At 41.8% G+C, this 20800-nt stretch overlaps 1 protein-coding gene across 1 annotated transcript; it reads right to left on the bottom strand.

Moving 5' to 3' along the window:
• Window positions 1-5585: 5585 nt before the first annotated feature.
• Window positions 5586-16505, bottom strand: RDH8 (retinol dehydrogenase 8). Its single transcript, XM_075272624.1, has 6 exons — window positions 16339-16505; window positions 11244-11405; window positions 10985-11164; window positions 10643-10736; window positions 8747-8930; window positions 5586-6849 (listed from the first exon to the last, which is right to left on the bottom strand). The coding sequence occupies exons 1-6, from the start codon at window positions 16442-16444 to the stop codon at window positions 6625-6627; spliced, it is 951 nt and encodes a 316-aa protein (XP_075128725.1). The 5' UTR covers window positions 16445-16505; the 3' UTR covers window positions 5586-6624.
• Window positions 16506-20800: the final 4295 nt, after the last annotated feature.

Genomic DNA, 20800 nt, shown 5'->3' with positions numbered 1-20800 from the left:
TTCCGCATAAAATCCGCCATATTGTACTAAATAATGCTACTACATACAGCTCTCTTAACACCACCATGTAATGGACAAAGTATACACATTACTCAAATATAAGTAAAACCCACATAGTACTGCTATATAGTTCCTACATTACAGTTACAATTCAGTTCTCCCAATATACCGCCATATGGTGCTAAATTAGACTGCCATATAAAGCCCACATAATACCACTGTGTAATGCCCAAATTATCACTCGTACCCACATAATACTGCCAAACAGTTTGTAAATTTAAATTAGGTTACTATAAAATACTGCCATATAGTGCTAACTAAAACTACCTTAGAAAGCCCATATAGTACCACCATGCAATGCCCAAACTATACGGATTACAAAGTAATGAACCCCACAATAATAGAATCCACATAATATTCCTTATAGTTCCTGCACTGCAAAAATACCGCCATATAGTGCTAATAATACTACCATATAAAGCTCACATAATACCACCGTGTAATGCCCACAATATATGGATTCACTAGAACATACTTATTACTGCCATATAGCCCTTACACTACAATTTATTTTCCAAAAAAATACCGCCATATAGTGCTAAATAATATTGATTGGTATAGGTTTGCTCGCAGGGTCACATTTCTTGACACACCAGCTTCACGTCACCTTTGACTCCGTAAACATCAGGCCTTGCTTTATCCTTCATCCCAAACCTCTGATGTAGCGGGAAGGGGCAAAGTCCAAAGGGCGGTATTATAAATAGACGGGAAGGGGTGAAGACTAGGAATGAAACTTTTTGATGTATTTTAGATGACTGGAGCAGAACAAGCACAACTTAAAGGGAAACTCCATCATCATTCGGTATTGATGATGATCCTGTCTCCATACACTGACCTAGTAGTGAGCTTATACATGTGAACAAGCGGAGCTGCGGTGTAAAGCATGGTGGTCAGTGACAGACAGGAGCAAGTGCCAGAGAAGAGGAAAGTACAATAAAGTACTCTTGTGTGTTGTATAAACTTTATAGTGTTTTATAGTGCTGTGAAGGGCATGTACGTGGCGGTGGATTTTATTTCCTCGTCTGGCGGTGGATTTTATACATGTTTTTGAACTTTCACATAGCGGTCCTTTAATCTCTGTATTGTTGTGCACTGGGTGGAGTTTCCTGTCCTCAGATCTTCAAGATATTTGAGACACGTGAATGTGCGGTGGAATTTTACCCAGATTTTATATATGGCCATATATAAGGCCACACATGATATTATAGTGTCACATAGTCTGGCGTCGTCGTAGGAGTATACACATAGTAGTGCCATATACAGTAATAGAACAATATAGTATACAAGGTAGTAGTGCTGCATAGTGGTGCACCATATAATAATACCGCATTGTAGAAAACTACTCAGTAGTGCACCACATAGAAATAAAATATTGTAAAACAGGAATCCTGAGCTGGGGGGGCTGTGGTTCATCTCCCGCCTACAGTACAACCATCGCCTCTTGCCCCATGTCCCCAAGCCCTGACCCCTTACACTAGTGGCAGTAGGGATCAGTAATCCTCTCCGCTGCCTTCACATGAGAGGGCTGTTGTGCAGTCAGCGGGGGCAATGGCCAATCCCTGCTGTGGATTAGTGTAAGGGGTCAGGACTTAAGGACAGGGGGCACGAGATGAAGGTTTTTCCTGCTCGCTGTTGTTTTTGCTGACCTAAGCCAGTCCAGAACAAGCTGTCCTGGACTGGCTTAGTGTCACCGTCTCGGCAGCCCGGCACGGGAAGCAAGCGGTGGATTGGGAAGGCCCTGTGGATGCAGCGCTGCTCCACCGGCGTCCCCTCATGCTCAGACAGAGAGCAGGTCCTCTCCCTGCCTGCTCTCTGCCTGCTAACGCCACCCCGTCTGCTGCGCCCCGCCCCCTGTCGTCCGCCTCAGGCGGCATAAAAGCTAGGTTCACCCCTGGCTGACAGTGCGCTGAATTCAGTAAATACTGGACGTGTTCAGCTGCTGTTCAGCTTGGACTTGATGGCGGACTGCGGTCAACAGACTTGTAATAAAATTAGTTGAGTACCCCTGTTGTAGAACATGACATAGTAGTGCCAAACAATAATGCACCATATAACAATGCCATACAATAGGACACCACTCAATAGTGCCACATAGTAGTGCACTACCTAGTAATACCATTTTATAGCACACTACTTAGTGGTGCCGCACAATAGTGCACCACATAGTAATCTGGACTTGTGTGTCTATGTCACCCCACCTAGCAACCCCAGACACTGACACATAGAACACCACTCAGTAGTGCTGCATAGTAGTGTACTATCTAGTAATACCATATTGTAGAACACCACGTACAGTGACACATATTAGTGCACCACAGTGTAATACCCTATTGTAGAACACCACTAAATAGTGCCAAATATAGTTTTTCAATAGTATAGTGCACCACATAGTACTGCCCTCCAATAGAACCTCACTGTATAGTGTCACATAGTAGTGTGCTACCTAGTAATGCCATACTGTAGAATACTACCTAGTAGTGCACCACATAGTAATACCTTATTGTAGAACACCACTTAGTAGTGTTAAACATGAGTGCACCATATAATAATGTCATACTGCTAAACAACACTCAGTAGTACTGCATAATAGTGTAATGCCATATTGCAGAACACCATGTAGAAGTGCCATATAGTAGTGCCCCACATAATATGGTGTGCACTACTATTTGAGACTACTAGTGTCACATAGTCTATAATATAGTAATATTGTAGGGCACTTCTTTCTAGTGCTGCATAGTTGTGCACTACATTGTAATAATACCGTACTGTAGAACACCATGTAGTAGAGTTGCATAGTAGTAGTTATTCCATAGTGTAGAACACCAAACAGTAGTGCACCACATAGTAATGCCATGTCATAGAACCACACTCAGTAGTGTGCTACCTAGTAATACCATATTGTAGAATACTACCTAGTAGTGCACCACATAGTAATACCTTATTGTAGAACACCATTTCGTACTGTTAACCAGTAGTTCACATATAGTAATGCCATAATGTAAAACCACACTCAGTAGTGCTGCATAGTAGTGTACTACCTAGTTGTGCGATATCGTAGAACACCATGTAAAAGTGCCGCAACATAGTGCACCACATAGTAATAGTATAGAAGTGCCAAAATGAAAAGAAGAGTTGACAGTACACAAACAAGAATGCACATAAGACTATATACAACAATAGAGATGAATCTTTATTACGGTATATATTATACTATGCAGCTTATATACGCGTTATCGTAGTAGTAACAATATATTTATGGACATTATATATTCATAGTATTATTATTCATATATTATACATGCTATTTATATCTTGTTTTACGCACCTTATAGCATTTGTAGGTCACGTTGTACCGCCATATATAGAACTGAATTTATACAGAATTTGATATTATTTTCGATAACGTAAATCCAAAAATAAATAATTTTTCAAAAATTTCATTGTCTGTCTTAGTATCGCATAATGTGTCGCCATATACAATATATGAAAGACGGTCCTGAACGTGTTAAAGTTTCCCTGATCGTATCTGATGTAAAAGCAAACACGAATATTAAATAATCATTACAATATATTACAAATTAATTCTAAAAATATCACCTTTTTTACTAGAATTACAAATAGGCTAAAGTTAAAAACAATATTGAGGAATTATTACGCCTAGTGTATGGCGGTCATATGAATAGTGCCCATTATTTTGGTATTCCTGCTTGTTTGATATACTACTCCTTGTATCGTAAGAAAAAAATTCCAAAAATTTCCATATTCTATTAATATAGCATTCAGGACGTAGAAATCTGGGGCCCACTGACAGGCTTCTGATTTTGGCCTCTTTTGCGGGTACAAATAGGATTCAGTAGATGGTCTGATTGTCTCTGTTTCATCTTTAAGATGGTGCAGGAGGCTTAAACTTAGAGACAGCCCTTCTTTAAGGTGTGCCTGCTCCTCGGGGGCGGGTCATTTGGTACAGTAGACTCTGCAGTCTGTTTAATGGGATACTCCCATTTCCGCCTTTCATGGGCCCATCTCTGCCTCCCTGAGGTGGTCAGGAATTACGCAGACTGTTTCCATATCTCCTGACCAGAAGGAGCTACTTATTCCCACTTCGGCCATGATGGGACGACCCCGTTAATTTCCTGTTTATTATCCCTGAGGACAGGCAGTAATCCTGAGAAGCTGAGCAATAAAAAAAAATTTCACTTATATTATATAGACAACATTGATGGACATATAAAAGCCTTAACAATTACCAAAAACAATGGTACAGTTGGATGGTTTAATTTTTGGGTCTATGGTCACATTTAGTGTGCAGTACCCTTTTATGCCCGAAGGTGTCACTATCATTGTGTGCAGCTGTAGAGTCATAATAGGTGGAGCTCAATCCATCAAAAATTTGTTAAACAAAAAGTTACTAAAAGATTCCTAATCAATCGGAACAATCTCTCCCTCCTTACTGATGAGTGTTCACCCCGTAATCTGAATTTTTGAATCCTATATTGCATACGGAATATACAGTATATATTATACAAAAAAATTTCGGCTTTATTTTTTTATTCAGACTTGTGTAATACCCCCTAGTTATAATACTTCTTATTATATTATTGATCATTTCTAATACCTGCTTGTTATAACTATCGACAATTTTAATACTTTTTGGATTCAAAAAGTTGGATTTAATATTTTAATTCCGATAATAAGACACGCTCATGTTAATACTTGCTAGTTATAATACTCCTTATTATAGCATTTGATCGTTTCTAATCCCTACTTAGGATAACTTTTGACAATTATAATACTTCTTCGCCCATACCGCAACTTTTTGGATTCAAAAAGTTGTTTTTGTTTTTTTCTTATTCTGATTATAAGACATGCTTATTTTAATACTTGAAAATTATAATACCCCTTATTATAGCATGTTATCACTTCTAATCACTACTTATTATAACTTTTGAGAACTGTAATAAAAGGAACTTTTTTGGATTTTTGAATTCAAAAAGTTGGGATTTTTTTTCTTATTATTTTTATTTTAATACTTTTGCCTATTTTAATACTTGAAATTTTTAATGCTCCTTATTAGAGATGAGCGAACAGTAAAATGTTCGATATTCTATATTCGTTTCAAGTAGCCCCTCAATATTTTAATACTCAAATCGAATATCGAACCCTATTATAGTCTATGGGGGGTAAATGCTCGTTTCAGGGGTAGGCAACGTTCGATCAAATTATACTTACCAAGTCCATGAGTGAGGGTCAGGCTGGATCCTCCGAGAAGTCTTCTCCGTGCAGCGTCCCCGCGGCGTCTTCCGGCTCTGAATTCACTCTGCCAGGCATCGGGCCTGGGTAGAGCCGACTGCGCACGCCCGCACTACAAGCAGACATGCGCACTCGGCTCTGCCTAGGCCCGATGCCTGGCAGAGTGAATTCAGAGCCGGAAGATGCCGCGGGGAAGCTGCAAGGAGAAGACTTCTAAAGGTAGGAGAAGAACCAGCGTTGATTGGCCGACTGTATAGCATTCGGCCAATCAATGCTGGTTCTGCATCGAACTTTTCCATTCAAATAGCGTAGTATCAATCGAATACTACTCACTCATCTCTACTCCTTATTATGAGGATCATTTCTAATATCTGCTTATTATAATTTTTGATCATTATAACACCTTACCCACATAGGCCCATATGGGAAGTTTTTGGCCTAGTGACCATTTGCAAACTACACGTTCCCTTTAAATGTTCTTTTTCAAAAAATGTCCCTTTAAATAAATTCTCAAAAATTTACAGCCCCTGGTCGTATTCAGGCCATCATAGAGGAGATTCCCCTTTTTGGGCCCACTATCTGTTGACCACAGACAAATGTAAAGCTTTTTGGGCCCTAATGCCAAATCTGTGCAGGGTTCTACCAACAATACCATGTGACATTTACACTAGTGTCTTCCCATATAGCAGAAGGACCTTTGGGCCATCACAGACACTAGGGTCTAGGTACAATTGTTACCCCCCGCACCCTCTATAGCCACACTCCTAGTTGTGGGTGAGAAGTCTGGCTTTCTTTGGTGATGAAATGAAACCTTTCCTCGAGGTTTCAACAAAATGGCTCCCTTTTAACAAAGGCTTGTACAGTCTTTAAATTTGGTGATGGGTCAGGTTTCCATTTGGTTGTTCACTGTAGACGCCTTAGACATTGTGGACAATGACTGATTTACCAACGACCCCATCGGCCCACTCCCTAAAAATGACACACTACAATATTAGGATAAGATGTCTACAAGTAGACCTCCTCAACCTTGATCGCTACGATTCTTAAATCTCATAGCCGGCAATACTCCTATGTTAGACCTACAGCCCGTTTACCTGTTAAAGGGCGTATATACTTTTGCAATCACTGAATACCTCTAAAGTAAAAAAAATTGTCTTAGCAAAAAGCCTCTTTCAAAAATTTCTTAGAAGTTGAGGACACAAAATCTTAGGCTCTGCTTAAGCCTATGTATTAAGTTGCTTATTAATTTTTGAGAAATTTTTTGAAGCCTGTTTTTGCAGAAGTATACACACCCTTTAAATGCCAAACCAATTTTCACACCGGCATGACTCTCCGTCGGAAACAATTGCAAGTGATACACTTCAAGAGGTTGAGGCTACAATGGAAGAGGGAGCCATAGTTGAAGATGAGATTGTAGAAGGTCCTAACGGAGAGGTTTCCACTGTTGTCTGCGTATTTCAGAGCCGTGAGCGGGGTGTAAAGGACGTTCGTCTGATGACGGAAAACCGGCTGCTCCATCCCTATCACCTTCACTGTGGCCTGCAAGGAATAAAAGGTTAAAAAATAGACCTTGCACCTTGTTCAGATTCAAAAAGTCTCAAAACCTTACCCTATTTTTTGTATCTTGTGTTGATCGAGACAAAGAAAAAATAGGAAACCCAAAAATTTCTTCCAAATTTGACCATTGGTTTTAATAGTCAAGTACAACTCTAGCTCATCCTTTGGCACAAAAACATCAGTTCTCACTTTTTGTTGGGACTCTGTGTACCCATATATTGGGGAGATTGGGTAATAGTGATCTTGGAGGCATTGTTCTTTAAAGGGGCTTTCCTACAAAGTTTTTTATGATGTGTCATCCCATAACCACAACTTGTGCTGAGAAACGGTTTTAGTTACGGCCTCCGGGGCAGTGTAGGCCGCCAAGATCCTGTTCTTAGCTCCTCTGAATTTAGTCTATTGTTTCGAGGAGGTTACAGTCTTGGACGAAAGTCTTGCACCTACTTATTTAACCCTTAAGGACACAGGTTTTTTTCTTGCCTTACAAGAACCAGTTTAACCGTCCAACCAGAGGAAAGGAACTGGGATGTGTCCTTACTTTCTTGGCCTCAAAGGTCACATGCGGTGAGGACCTCTGCTGGAACAAGACTCAGGAAGCAGAAGAGCTGGACTGTGGTGGGAGACAACGGAGTAGTGGGGATTGGTGAGTATGTTTTTGGGGGTTTTTTGTATTTTTTTAATCTTTCTTGGTTTATCCTGGACAACCCCTTTAAGCAGCATCAACTACAACCATATGGAGTGCAAGGTTATTTTTCTATTGTCTACGGCTCGGTACCTACCTCTCTACCCACCATTATGGGGTGCCACTGACAACTACTTATTGTATTTCAGCACATCCCCAGGTGATCCACTTATTATACTCTGGGGTTTCTTCACTTCAAGTGATTTGTGGGTGACTTTTGAAAAATTTGGGTTGATTCTGTTTCGATCCGAACCAGTTCGCCCACCTTTATTACTGAAGACTGAATATTTCAATGCTTGAGTCTCGTAAATTTGACAGGGCTCAAATTAGAATAATTTAAGAGACACATCTTGGTTACAGTTCCTTAAGGGGTCAAATCTCAGAACTAGAGATGAGCGAACAGTGAAATATTCGATATTTGATATTCGTTTCGAGTAGCCCCTCAATATTCGACTACTCGAATCGAATATCGAATCCTATTATAGTCTATGGGGGAAAATGCTCGTTTCAGGGGTAGACAACATTCGATCAAATTGAACTTACCAAGTCCACGAGTGAGGGTCGGGCTGGATTCTCCGAGAAGTCTTCTCCGTGCAGGGTCCCCGTGGCGTCTTCCGGCTCTGAATTCACTCTGCCAGGCATCGGGCCTGGGCAGAGCCGACTGTGCATGCCCGCACTACAAGAAAATGACTGCTTACAGTCAAAGCGGCCATTTTCTTGTAGTGCAGGCATGCGCAGTCGGCTCTGCCCAGGCCCAATGTCTGGCAGAGTGAATTCAGAGCCGGAAGACGCCGCGGGGACGCTGCATGGAGAAGAACCAGCGTTGATTGGCCGACTGTATAGCATTCGGCCAATCAACGCTAGTTCTGCATCAAACTTTTCCATTCGAATAGCGAGTGGTACTCGATCGAGTACGAGTATTTCGAATACCTACTCGATTGAATACTACTCGCTCATCTCTACTCAGAACCTATAGGATGAACTTGTTGGATACACGGGTATCAACAATAAGTCAAATTGGGTTCCTGGAGAGGTGGATGACTCCAAAATTTGAGTATTGGTCCAGTGTTAAAGGGATTACTGTGGGCCCCCGCTGGTTAAGGAAAGATCATTGGCTACACAAAGGAGGCCAAGAACAAACAACAAGGACTGAAGGACTGGAAGGAAAATTACTGAAGGAAACTAATTCTTACTGACCTTCGCTACGGCCTCCGGTGTCTGTCCCATGGTAACGAAGATCTCGTGTGCGCTAGGGAGGTAAACGTCCTTGAAGTATCTTATCGTCTCGGCGTCAGCTCCAGGAAAGTCTGAGCGAGCCACTTCTTCCATCAACTTCATCTCAAACTCTGTGTTCACGGGTCCGGGCTCTATTAAAGAAACACTGACCATATAGAGAGTGGGTTATATCACGCCGTACCACCAAAACGTGTCCATTATTGTACATATCTATAGATATCCTCTACATGGAACGTTCCATGACTTTGTAGATACATTGTATTGCGTAGACTGTATTATACTCCACAGCAGCATTCATAATTCTGCAGATTTTTTGGGGGAATTCTTTGTGAAGCCCACATGGACATTATAATGTAAGGGTGATACAGAAGGGGCCATTATACTCACATAGTGGAGAAAATTATATTGTGGGAGACATATGGAGGAGGACATTATACTGTGGGGGAATGAAATGAGAGGGGCATTATACTGTGGAGGCAGACATTATACTGGGAGAAGCACTTGGAGGAGAGCATTATACTGTGGGAGAAATAATAAGGGGGATTGTATTGGGGAGGCAGACATATGGTGGACCACTGAGAGGAGAACATTATACTGTGGGGGAAATAATGACGGCAACATTTAACTGTGAAGGCAGACATTATATTGTTGGGGCCACTTGCAGGGTGATGTTATACGTGGGAGGACATAATGGGTGGAGCATTATCCTGTGGAGGCAGACATTATACTGTGGGAGCCACTTAGAGGGGAATATTATACTGTGGGGGGAAAAAAACGAGGGGGATATTGTACTGCGGAGGCAGACATTATACTGTTGGGGGCCACTTGGATGATGATATTATATTTGGGAGGCATAATGAGGGGGATATTATACTATGGAGGCAGACAGTATACTGTGGGAACCACTTGGAGGGGGACATTATAATGTGGGAGCCATAATGAGGGGGGCATTATACTGTGGAGGCTATAACGAAGGGGGCATTATACTGTGGAGGCTATAATGAAGGGGACATTATACTGTGGAGGCTATAATGAGGGGGCATTATACTGTGGAGGCTATAATGAAGGGGACATTATACTGTGGAGGCTATAATGAAGGGGACATTATACTGTGGAGGCTATAATGAGGGGGCATTATACTGTGGAGGCTATTATGAAGGGGGCATTATACTGTGGAGGCTATTATGAAGGGGGCATTATACTGTGGAGGCTATAATGAAGGGGGCATTATACTGTGGAGGCTATAATGAGGGGGGCATTATACTGTGGAGGCTATAATGAGGGGGGCATTATACTGTGGAGGCTATAATGAGGGGGGCATTATACTGTGGAGGCTATAATGAGGGGGCATTATACTGTGGAGGCTATAATGAGGGGGACATTATACTGTGGAGGCTATAATGAGGGGGGCATTATACTGTGGAGGCTATAATGAGGGGGGCATTATACTGTGGAGGCTATAATGAGGGGGGCATTATACTGTGGAGGCTATAATGAGGGGGGCATTATACTGTGGAGGCTATAATGAGGGGGGCATTATACTGTGGAGGCTATAATGAGGGAGGCATTATAATGTGGAGGCTATAATCAGGGGGGGCATTATACTGTGGAGGCTACAATGAGGGGGGCATTCTATTGCTCCGGCCATAATAAGAGGGATACTATAATGCAGGGCCGGAAGGGCGGTATGATACCATGTTGGGGTAACAAAAGGGGTGTTATACTGTGTACAGGCGCAAAGGGACATGGTTGGGAATGGGTGGGGCCAAGTGGGGTGGAGTTTGAGGCATGGCTTACGATACCCAGATTTTGTCCCCCTTTCAGTCCTCTGAACGTTGGGAGGTATGTCATACTCACAAGATATTAAACTTTAAGAGCTGAACGGCCAGACTTTCAAAGAATCCTTCGATTGCAAACTTTGATGCCGCGTAGACGTCATTAAACACGATGCCTGTGTAATAAAAGAAAAAACATTTCAAGTGTCCTACATATATTAAGAAGGTTTTCTGCTTCGGACAGTCCCTTATTCTTCTAAGATTCCTTGGACAATAAGCTTATCCTAGGGCTGTCCTGATGTTAGAACCAACAGCAATCGACTGTAATCTGTGGGAGGCTCCACCAACAAGTGTTCAGTTTCCCAACAGCACCACTATAGGCAGAATGAGGCATTACACGGTGTCAGTATAGTAAACTACTCACCTTGTAGTCCCATGACACTGCTTATAACCACAATATGACCACTTCTTCTCTTCTTCATGGAAGGGAGGAATTCTTTGACCAAGTGCACCACCCCAAAAAAGTTTGTCTCGAAGATTTTCCTCATGTCATCCATTGAGATGCTTTCGAGTGGACCAACCTGGCCAATGCCAGCATTGTTCACTGCGAATCAACAACGTACATTATATCTCCATCAAGAGTTATAACAAATCAATTGTAACTCCATGTATGGACCACTTACACAAGATGTCCACTGTCTGACCAGGCAGCTCCGATATGCACTTCTTCACCGAATCATCTTTGGTAACGTCCAGTTGTCTGATTTCCAGGGTCTTGTTGAGGGACTCACCAGCTTCTTCTTCCAACTTACCACTCTTTTTGAGGTCCCTCATGGTGGCAAACACTGTAGATAGAGCAGGGGCTTTAGGTTAGCCATGTCGGTGGACTGTCAAATTTTTTGAACTTTTGATTTGATGTCACGTTGAGGCAAAATTCTAAGATCTCAGAATTTTGACCCAATACCTTTGCATTGCCCATTTGGGATGGCGGGAAGGATGAAGATGTTCTTCTTTTGACTTTGGAGCCAACATAATTGGACCCAACTATCCTACACTGATCTCCTTAGCTGAGGTCTTATCCTTTCTGTCTCACCTAGGCCAACAATCATTACGCTGTTAGGTTTTACACCCCGCCAGGAATTAGAAATAAAGATTTATCGGTTTGCATTACAAAACACCTCACCTCATCCCGCAAGCTATCAGTGGGTATTAGTTAGTAGTCATATGGCACTTTAAGAGGCTTCATGATCGGAGGGAATAAGTCTTAAGAATAAGCAGATTTGCTCGGAGCAAAAGGTCAGTGTCTGGGGCTGACTATGGTTATTACAAAACTTCCTCCTGGTTATGTTATGCGCCCGGGGTCATCACAGGCCTCAGCAGTGACTCTGGCACTTGACGTCACCGAGGAGGTCATCAGAGACCGATGGCCACCGGTTTGTGGGTAATAAACCCCCAAAGTTATGGGATGAACCCAAATCATTTGGAATATGCTGATCGAATCCAAATTTTTTACACCCACCTCTAGTGTAGAGATGTCTACTCAGCCAACCACTTGCGATGGGCCACCATAAGGTAAAGTAAAGACCAGCACAGATTATGAAATGTAAAGATGGAGAATCCTCAAGACTAGGGTGATGTAGAAACCAGCTCAATACAGCGGTTGGAGAGAGGTTTGTATTTTTTAGAATTTGTGTTATTTATACTATTTTGAGTCTATTTAAAACACTCTTGTGCTCATATGATAGAAAATAAAGTTTTAATGTGGCTTTTTTTGGGAAAAAAAACGTAATCTCAGCCCCTCTCACAGCAGGAAGTCACAGCACTGTTTTCTGTAAAGAGTAAATAATCAGGTGAATGTAGCTTAGCTGTAGACAATATAAAAGAGTGGTGCTGTCTCTGGAAGATAGCAGCCATGTTAATCTAATTTATGTCTCCGTTAATAAGCAGGCATAGTGTTCAGTATATCAAGTTACTAAATAAATTGTTAATAATTTACTTATATGAGCTCCAAATGTGCCAGTCCTGTGTGTAGTTTGTACATTTGCCCGACCAGAGAACACAACACCTTAATAAAAAAGGATCTGTCACCAGATGTGAAAAGTCCAATGTCATACATCTGATCAGCACCGACACACTGAGCATTGTGGTGTTTTGCTTATTGAAATCTGTTCAGCTGTTCCAAAGTTATAAGCCCTTCTAGTGTTTATGTAGATAGGATATAGTAGACAAGTGGGTGGTAACACTACATGACAAACAGCAGACAGAGACCGCTAGAGAAACAATCAATATCAATACTATAAGGGCTTATATCTGTGGAATAACTGAACGTATTTGGATAAACAAAACACCACAATGCTCAGGGTGACAGTGCCGATACGATGATGGATGGCATTGGGATTTTCACAAAATACTTTGTGTTTGTACTTTGTGATTGACCTAAATCATTTCTACCCCCCTATGTCGCGTAATATAGGACACAATGAGTAATTGCTCATTTGTCATGTTATAGGTGACTTTTTACATTGGGCAATGATTGGGAACAGATGGTATATAGTGTTTTGGGGATCATAATCCTGTATCTGACTTCATCTACTATTTTTGGGTTGAACCCCTTGATGAGTCTCCTGTTCTGACGCATCAGAAGTGTCAGGACGGGAAATTTGTTAGGATGTACTAGGGTGAAATTGTAGGACAAGTCACCCTTATCTGGATTTGGGGTTAAGATAAGGCCTAGTGGTAGCATCCTCTTCCCTCTACTTTGTTCTGTGCCGGTTTTAAGCCCTTGTTGTGTTACCTATTTTTGGTCGCAGTAGTAGTGATGGACCAGTGATGGGCCCGGGAGCAACTGCTACCTCTACAGTCCCTAAAGATATGCCTCAATAGCCCCTTGCTCCAGGACAAGGGGCCGATACCCTGTATGGCTAGAGTTGAGATAAGAAATAGTAGTAGTATCTTCTTCACATAGTAGATGAGGTTGGATGAAGACCCAGTTCCTTCAAGTCCAACCTAAAACCCTACAGTGTTGATGCAGAGAAAGGCAAAAAGACATTGAAGTAGCACGCCCTTCCCTCTACTTTGTTGGGTGCCATTTTTACACCCTTGTGTTATCACCTATTTTTGGTAAAATTAGTAGTGATGGACTCTCTCAAACTACTACATAATAGGTATCCTGTTTCTTTAGGGTTCAGATAAGGAATAGCGGTAGCTTCCTCTTCTCTCTACTTTGTTTTACACCACTGTTATTTCCCCTATTGTTGGTCATAGTACTAGCGATGGACTCTCTTGAACTACTAAATACGAGATATCCTGTATGTCTAGGACTAAGATAAGGCCTAGTGGTCGCATCCTCTTACCTCTACTTTGTTTGTTGCAATTTTACACCCCTGTTGTATTACTTATTTTTGGTCATAGTAATGGTGGCGACGCTCTGAAACGACTATATACAAGATACCCTGTATGACTAGGGCTAAGATAAGGCCTAGTGGTCGCATCCTCTTACCTCTACTTTGTTTAGTGCCATTTTACACCCCTGTTGTATTACTTATTTTTGGTCATAGTAGTGGTGGTGACTCTCTCAAACGACTACATACAAGATACCCTGTATGACTAGGGCTAAGATAAAGCCTAGTGGTCGCATCCTCTTACCTCTACTTTGTTTAGTGCCATTTTACACCCCTGTTGTATCCCCTATTTTTAGTCATAGTAGTGGTGGTGACTCTCTCAAACGACTACATACAAGATACCCTGTATGACTAGGGCTATGATAAGACATTGTAGTAACATCCTCTTCCCTCTTCTTTGTTCGGTGCCTTTTTATACCCCTTTTTTATCACCTATTTTTAGTCGTAATACTAGTGGTGGACTCTCTTGAAGTACTACCTACTAGATACCTGCATAACTATTGCTAAGATAAGGCATGGTGGCAACATCCTTTTCCCTCTACTGTGTTCGGTGCTGTTGTATCACCAATTGTTGGTGGTAGTAGTAGTGGTGGACTCTCTTGAAGTACTACATACTAGATATCCCCTATAGCTATTGTTTAGATAAGGCATAGTAGTAGTATCCTCTTCCTTCTACTTTGTTTGGTGCCGTTGTGTCACCTAGTTTTGGTGGTAGTAGTGGTGGTGGACTCTCTTTAACCACTACCTACTAGGTACCCGGTATAACTACCCTGTTTCCCCGAAAATAAGTCATCCCCCAAAAGTAAGACATAACCAAGGTTTTGTTGAGTTGCCAAATATAAGGCACCCCCCGAAAGTAAGACATCCCCCCAATAATAATAATATTTCTGTGCAAAGACTGTATGAAGAAAAACATTGCCGCCGGCTGAACGCTGTGTGCGCTGTGCACGGGTATGCCAGCTGCTGCCGCTGCTGTGATACCGCACGTTGTATCCACTGTTCCTGCTGCTGTACGGTGAGCTGGGAGATGCTGTGCATACACTAAGCATCATATGTGGCGGGGGGTCCACTCTCCCAGCTCATCCCACAGAAGCAGGAACAGTGGATACAATGTGCGGTATCACAGCAGCGGCAGCAGCCAGCATACCTGTGCACAGCACACACAGCGTTCAGCCGGCTGCAATGTTTTTCTTCATACAGTCTTTGCGCAGCAAGCACATCTCAGTGTAGCGCAGTGGTGACAGCAGCACACAAAAATAAAATAAGACATCCCCTGAAAATAAGACATAGCATATCTTTAGAACCAAAATTTAATATAAGACACTGCCTTATTTTCGGGGAAACACAGTATTTCTAGGATAAGGCATAGTAGTAGCATACTCTTCCTTCTACTTTGTTCGGTGCCGTTGTGTCACCTAGTTTTGGTGGTAGTGGTGGACTCTCTTTAACCACTACTTACTAGGTACCCAGTATAACTATTTCTAGGATAAGGCATAGTAGTAACATCCTCTTCCCTCTACTGTGTTCGGTGACGTTGTATCACCTAGTTTTGGTGTAGTAGTGATGGTGGACTCTCTTTAACCACTACTTACTAGGTACCCACTATAACTATTTCTAGGATAAGGCATAGTGGTCGCATCCTCTTCCCTCTACTGTGTTTGGTGCCGTTGTGTCACCTAGTTTTGGTGGCAGTAGTAGTGGTGGTGGACTCTCTTGAAGTACTACCTACTAGATACCCGGTATAACTATTTCTAGGATAAGGCATAGTAGTAACATCCTCTTCCTTCTACTGTGTTTGGTGCCGTTGTGTCACCTAGTTTTGGTGGCAGTAGTAGTGGTGGTGGACTCTCTTTAACCACAACCTACTAGATACCCGGTATAACTATTTCTAGGATAAGGCATAGTAGTAACATCCTCTTCCTTCTACTGTGTTTGGTGCCGTTGTGTCACCTAGTTTTGGTGGCAGTAGTAGTGGTGGTGGACTCTCTTTAACCACAACCTACTAGATACCCGGTATAACTATTTCTAGGATAAGGCATAGTAGTAGCATACTCTTCCTTCTACTGTGTTCGGTGCCGTTGTGTCACCTAGTTTTGCTGGTAGTAGTGGTGGTGGACTCTCTTGAACTACTAACTACTTTCGCTAAAGGGGCCACAATGTGAACCATTTGCAGTCCTGGTTATAATATAGGCAGCCATTAGATGTATATGAATTCTCTCGTATTCTCGGGCCGACTCAGTGTGACCTCTCGATCCTGACTATGACCTCTGATAACCTCTCGCTCTATCTCTTCCTATCACGCCACATAACATGTTTATGGGACTCTATGTAAGTTTCGGGCTAAGTCATTAGCTAAGTGCCCCCTATCATTGCTTACCGTGGTAACGCTGCCGGGGGTCCTTTGCCAGCTGCACTGCAATCTTCAGGCCGATGCCCGATGAGCACCCTGTTATAAGGACAGTCTTCTTGCTGTCATTAGCCATTGTGCCTTGTTCTCAGTGAGCTGCCAACCCTCCTCTGCTAGAGATCCCGGATTATCACAGCACCACGTGACAGAGTATTTTCCTGACGACTGTCCCTTTTAACCTCTTCACTGCCTCAAGGGTCAAAGGTCTTCACCGCCTTCATGTGTTATATAAATTATTACAATAACAACAGGTGAAGCTTACCTGTCATGTTATATCTCTGCTCATATACCGAAATACCACCAGTGATAGGAATCTACAACATGAATGTGAACAAGACCCAAAATGAATGCTCAGTAGTGGAATGGCACCTGCACCCTCAGACAAGGATTGGATGAACATAGGGAGTAACTACAAGGGTGGCAAATATAACAAGTGCCATGGGACCCACAAATAAAAAGAGTTATTGTCCTTACCAAGACATATACGCAGCTAGTGATGATGATGAAAACCAGCTATGGCCTAACTAATTTTTTACGATGGAGTCCCTTGGTCAGCGCTTCTATGTGCGTCATTACTTCTCATATCATGTACTATGACATCAATGTACTTATTATTATTACTAGCTGGTACCCGCGACTTCGTCTGCGGTGATTGTAGCAGTGGGTATATACAGGCGCGGGTAAGGTTTTCGTACTGTGTATAAGGTATGGGATATGAAATGTAACTTTGTATCTTGTTTTTGCTGTAATTCAGAGAATACGTGAGACTTTTGTGTTGAAGTTACTTTGTATTTGAGCTGCTATATATACGGTGTTGTGAGAAACTTTACATAGTGACTTTGGGACAGAAGTATTTGAAGTTAACCCTTTCCCACCGATGGCATTTTTTGATTTTCGTTTTTGACTCCCCTCCTTCTAAACCCCATAACTTTTTTATTTCTCCGCTCCCAGAGCCATATGAGGTCGTAATTTTTCCTGGGTCAAATTTTTCTTCATGGTGCCACCATTATTTATTCTATATAATGTACTGGGAAGCAGGGAAAAAATTCAGAATGGGGTGGATTTGAAGAAAAAATGCATTTCTACGACTTTCTTACGGGCTTTGGTTTTACGGCGTTCACTGTGCAACCAAAATGACCTGTCCCCTGTATTCTGTGTTTTGTTACGATTCCAGGGATACCAAATTTATATGGTTTTATTTACATTTTGACCCCTTAAAAAAATCCAAAACTGTGTTAAAAAATTTTTTTTTGAAAAGTCGCCATATTCCGACAGCCGTAACTTTTTTATACGTGCGTGTACGGGGATGCATAGGGCGTCTTTTTTTGCGGGGTCGGGTGTACTTTTTAGTTCTACCATTTTCGGGAAATGTTATTGCTTTGATCACTTTTTATTCAAATTTTTATCAGAATCAAAACCGTGAAAAAACAGCGGTTTGGCACTTTTGACCATTTTTCCTGCTACGGCGTTTACCGAACAGGAAAAATATTTGTATAGCTTTGTAGAGCGGGCAATTTCGGACGCGGGGATACCTAACATGTATGTGTTTCACAGTTTTTAACTACTTTTATATGTGTTCTAGGGAAAGGGGGGTGATTTGAATTTTTAATCCTTTTTATTTGTTTTTATATTTTTTTTTCCTTTTTTGTAAACTTTTTTTTTTTGCATTTATTAGACCTCCTAGGGGTATTGACATGGGTGGGCGGTGTCGCGGATTGTCAGAGCGGTGGGGGTCGGCAAACATGGCTGCTCCGGAGCGTTAAAGAGCGCCTCCTGGAGTATCGGTAAGGTGAGGGGCAAAGTGGTAAAGTATATGTATATGAGATTGTGTGGGGTTAGGGGCGAGGCTGCAGAGGGCAATATGAATTTTGGTGCTTGCTATGGTCCAAAGTGTGTGAGATTGCAGAGATGGTGGTGTGAGTTTGGGATTTGTGGAAGTCCTGGCACAAACGTATGTGCGCTATTGTGACGAAAAGTAGCCTATTGCGCAATCGGGTGTATTAACTATGTTTGTGGAAACTTTCTGCCAAATCGGTCGAGCGGGTTTTGCGTGATTGAGGAACAAACATCCGAACATCCAAACTCACAAACCCACAAACTTTCACATTTATAATATTAATAGGATTATTATCACTGTGACATCACTGTGTGTATTATTCTGTACTGTGACATCACTGTGTGTATTATTCTGTACTGTGACATCACTGTGTGTATTATCTCTGTACTGTGACATCACTGTGTGTATTATCCTTGTACTGTGACATCACTGTGTGTATTATTCTGTACTGTGACATCACTGTGTGTATTATCTCTGCACTGTGACATCACTGTGTGTATTATCCCTGTACTGTGACATCACTGTGTGTATTATCCCTGTACTGTGACATCACTGTGTGTATTATCTCTGTACTGTGACATCACTGTGTGTATTATCCCTGTACTGTGACATCACTGTGTGTATTATCCCTGTACTGTGACATCACTGTGTGTATTATCCTGTACTGTGACATCACTGTGTGTATTATCCTGTACTGTGACATCACTGTGTGTATTATCTCTGTACTGTGACATCACTGTGTGTATTATCTCTGTACTGTGACATCACTGTATTATCCCTGTACTGTGACATCACTGTGTGTATTACCTCTGTACTGTGACATCACTGTGTGTATTATCCCTGTACTGTGACATCACTGTGTGTATTATCCCTGTACTGTGACATCACTGTGTGTATTATCCCTGTACTGTGACATCACTGTGTGTATTATCTCTGTACTGTGACATCACTGTGTGTATTATCCCTGTACTGTGACATCACTGTGTGTATTATCCTGTACTGTGACATCACTGTGTGTATTATCCTGTACTGTGACATCACTGTGTGTATTATCTCTGTACTGTGACATCACTGTGTGTATTATCTCTGTACTGTGACATCACTGTATTATCCCTGTACTGTGACATCACTGTGTGTATTACCTCTGTACTGTGACATCACTGTGTGTATTATCTCTGTACTGTGACATCACTGTGTGTATTATCTCTGTACTGTGACATCACTGTGTGTATTATCCCTGTACTGTGACATCACTGTGTGTATTATCCTGTACTGTGACATCACTGTGTGTATTATCCCTGTACTGTGACATCACTGTGTGTATTATCCCTGTACTGTGACATCACTGTGTGTATTATCTCTGTACTGTGACATCACTGTGTGTATTATCCCTGTACTGTGACATCACTGTGTGTATTATCCCTGTACTGTGACATCACTGTGTGTATTATCTCTGTACTGTGACATCACTGTGTGTATTATCCCTGTACTGTGACATCACTGTGTGTATTATCTCTGTACTGTGACATCACTGTGTGTATTATCCTGTACTGTGACATCACTGTGTGTATTATCTCTGTACTGTGACATCACTGTGTGTATTATCCCTGTACTGTGACATCACTGAGTGTATTATCCCTGTACTGTGACATCACTGTGTGTATTATCCTGTACTGTGACATCACTGTGTGTATTATCCCTGTACTGTGACATCACTGTGTGTATTATCCCTGTACTGTGACATCACTGTGTGTATTATCCCTGTACTGTGACATCACTGTGTGTATTATCTCTGTACTGTGACATCACTGTGTGTATTATCCCTGTACTGTGACATCACTGTGTGTATTATCTCTGTACTGTGACATCACTGTGTGTATTATCCCTGTACTGTGACATCACTGTGTGTATTATCTCTGTACTGTGACATCACTGTGTGTATTATCCTGTACTGTGACATCACTGTGTGTATTATCCCTGTACTGTGACATCACTGTGTGTATTATCTCTGTACTGTGACATCACTGTGTGTATTATCCCTGTACTGTGACATCACTGTGTGTATTATCCTGTACTGTGACATCACTGTGAGTATTATCCTGTACTGTGACATCACTGTGTGTATTATCCTGTACTGTGACATCACTGTGTGTATTATCCCTGTACTGTGACATCACTGTGTGTATTATCCCTGTACTGTGACATCACTGTGTGTATTATCTCTGTACTGTGACATCACTGTGTGTATTATCCCTGTACTGTGACATCACTGTGTATATTATCCTGTACTGTGACATCACTGTGTGTATTATCTCTGTACTGTGACATCACTGTGTGTATTATCTCTGTACTGTGACATCACTGTGTGCATTATCCCTGTACTGTGACATCACTGTGTATATTATCCTGTACTGTGACATCACTGTGTGTATTATCCCTGTACTGTGACATCACTGTGTGTATTATCCCTGTACTGTGACATCACTGTGTGTATTATCCCTGTACTGTGACATCACTGTGTGTATTATCTCTGTACTGTGACATCACTGTTTGTATTATCGTGTACTGTGACATCACTGTGTATTATCTCTGTAC

This window comes from Leptodactylus fuscus, chromosome 5 (assembly GCF_031893055.1).
Source record: "Leptodactylus fuscus isolate aLepFus1 chromosome 5, aLepFus1.hap2, whole genome shotgun sequence".
Taxonomy (NCBI): domain Eukaryota; kingdom Metazoa; phylum Chordata; class Amphibia; order Anura; family Leptodactylidae; genus Leptodactylus; species Leptodactylus fuscus.
Note: the sequence above shows the minus strand (reverse complement) of the source record. Positions and strands in the feature narration are given on the sequence as shown.

What these genes read in the sequence shown, in the direction of transcription:
- RDH8 (XM_075272624.1), bottom strand. Translation starts at nt 16,444, where the DNA reads ATGGCTAATGACAGCAAGAAGACTGTCCTTATAACAGGGTGCTCATCG. An exon ending in TCAGACAGTGGACATCTTGT is followed by an intron (nt 11,165 to 11,243) that starts GTAAGTGGTCCA and finishes GTTGATTCGCAG; the next exon opens with TGAACAATGCTGGCATTGGC. An exon ending in CAGTGTCATGGGACTACAAG is followed by an intron (nt 10,737 to 10,984) that starts GTGAGTAGTTTA and finishes TTTATTACACAG; the next exon opens with GCATCGTGTTTAATGACGTC.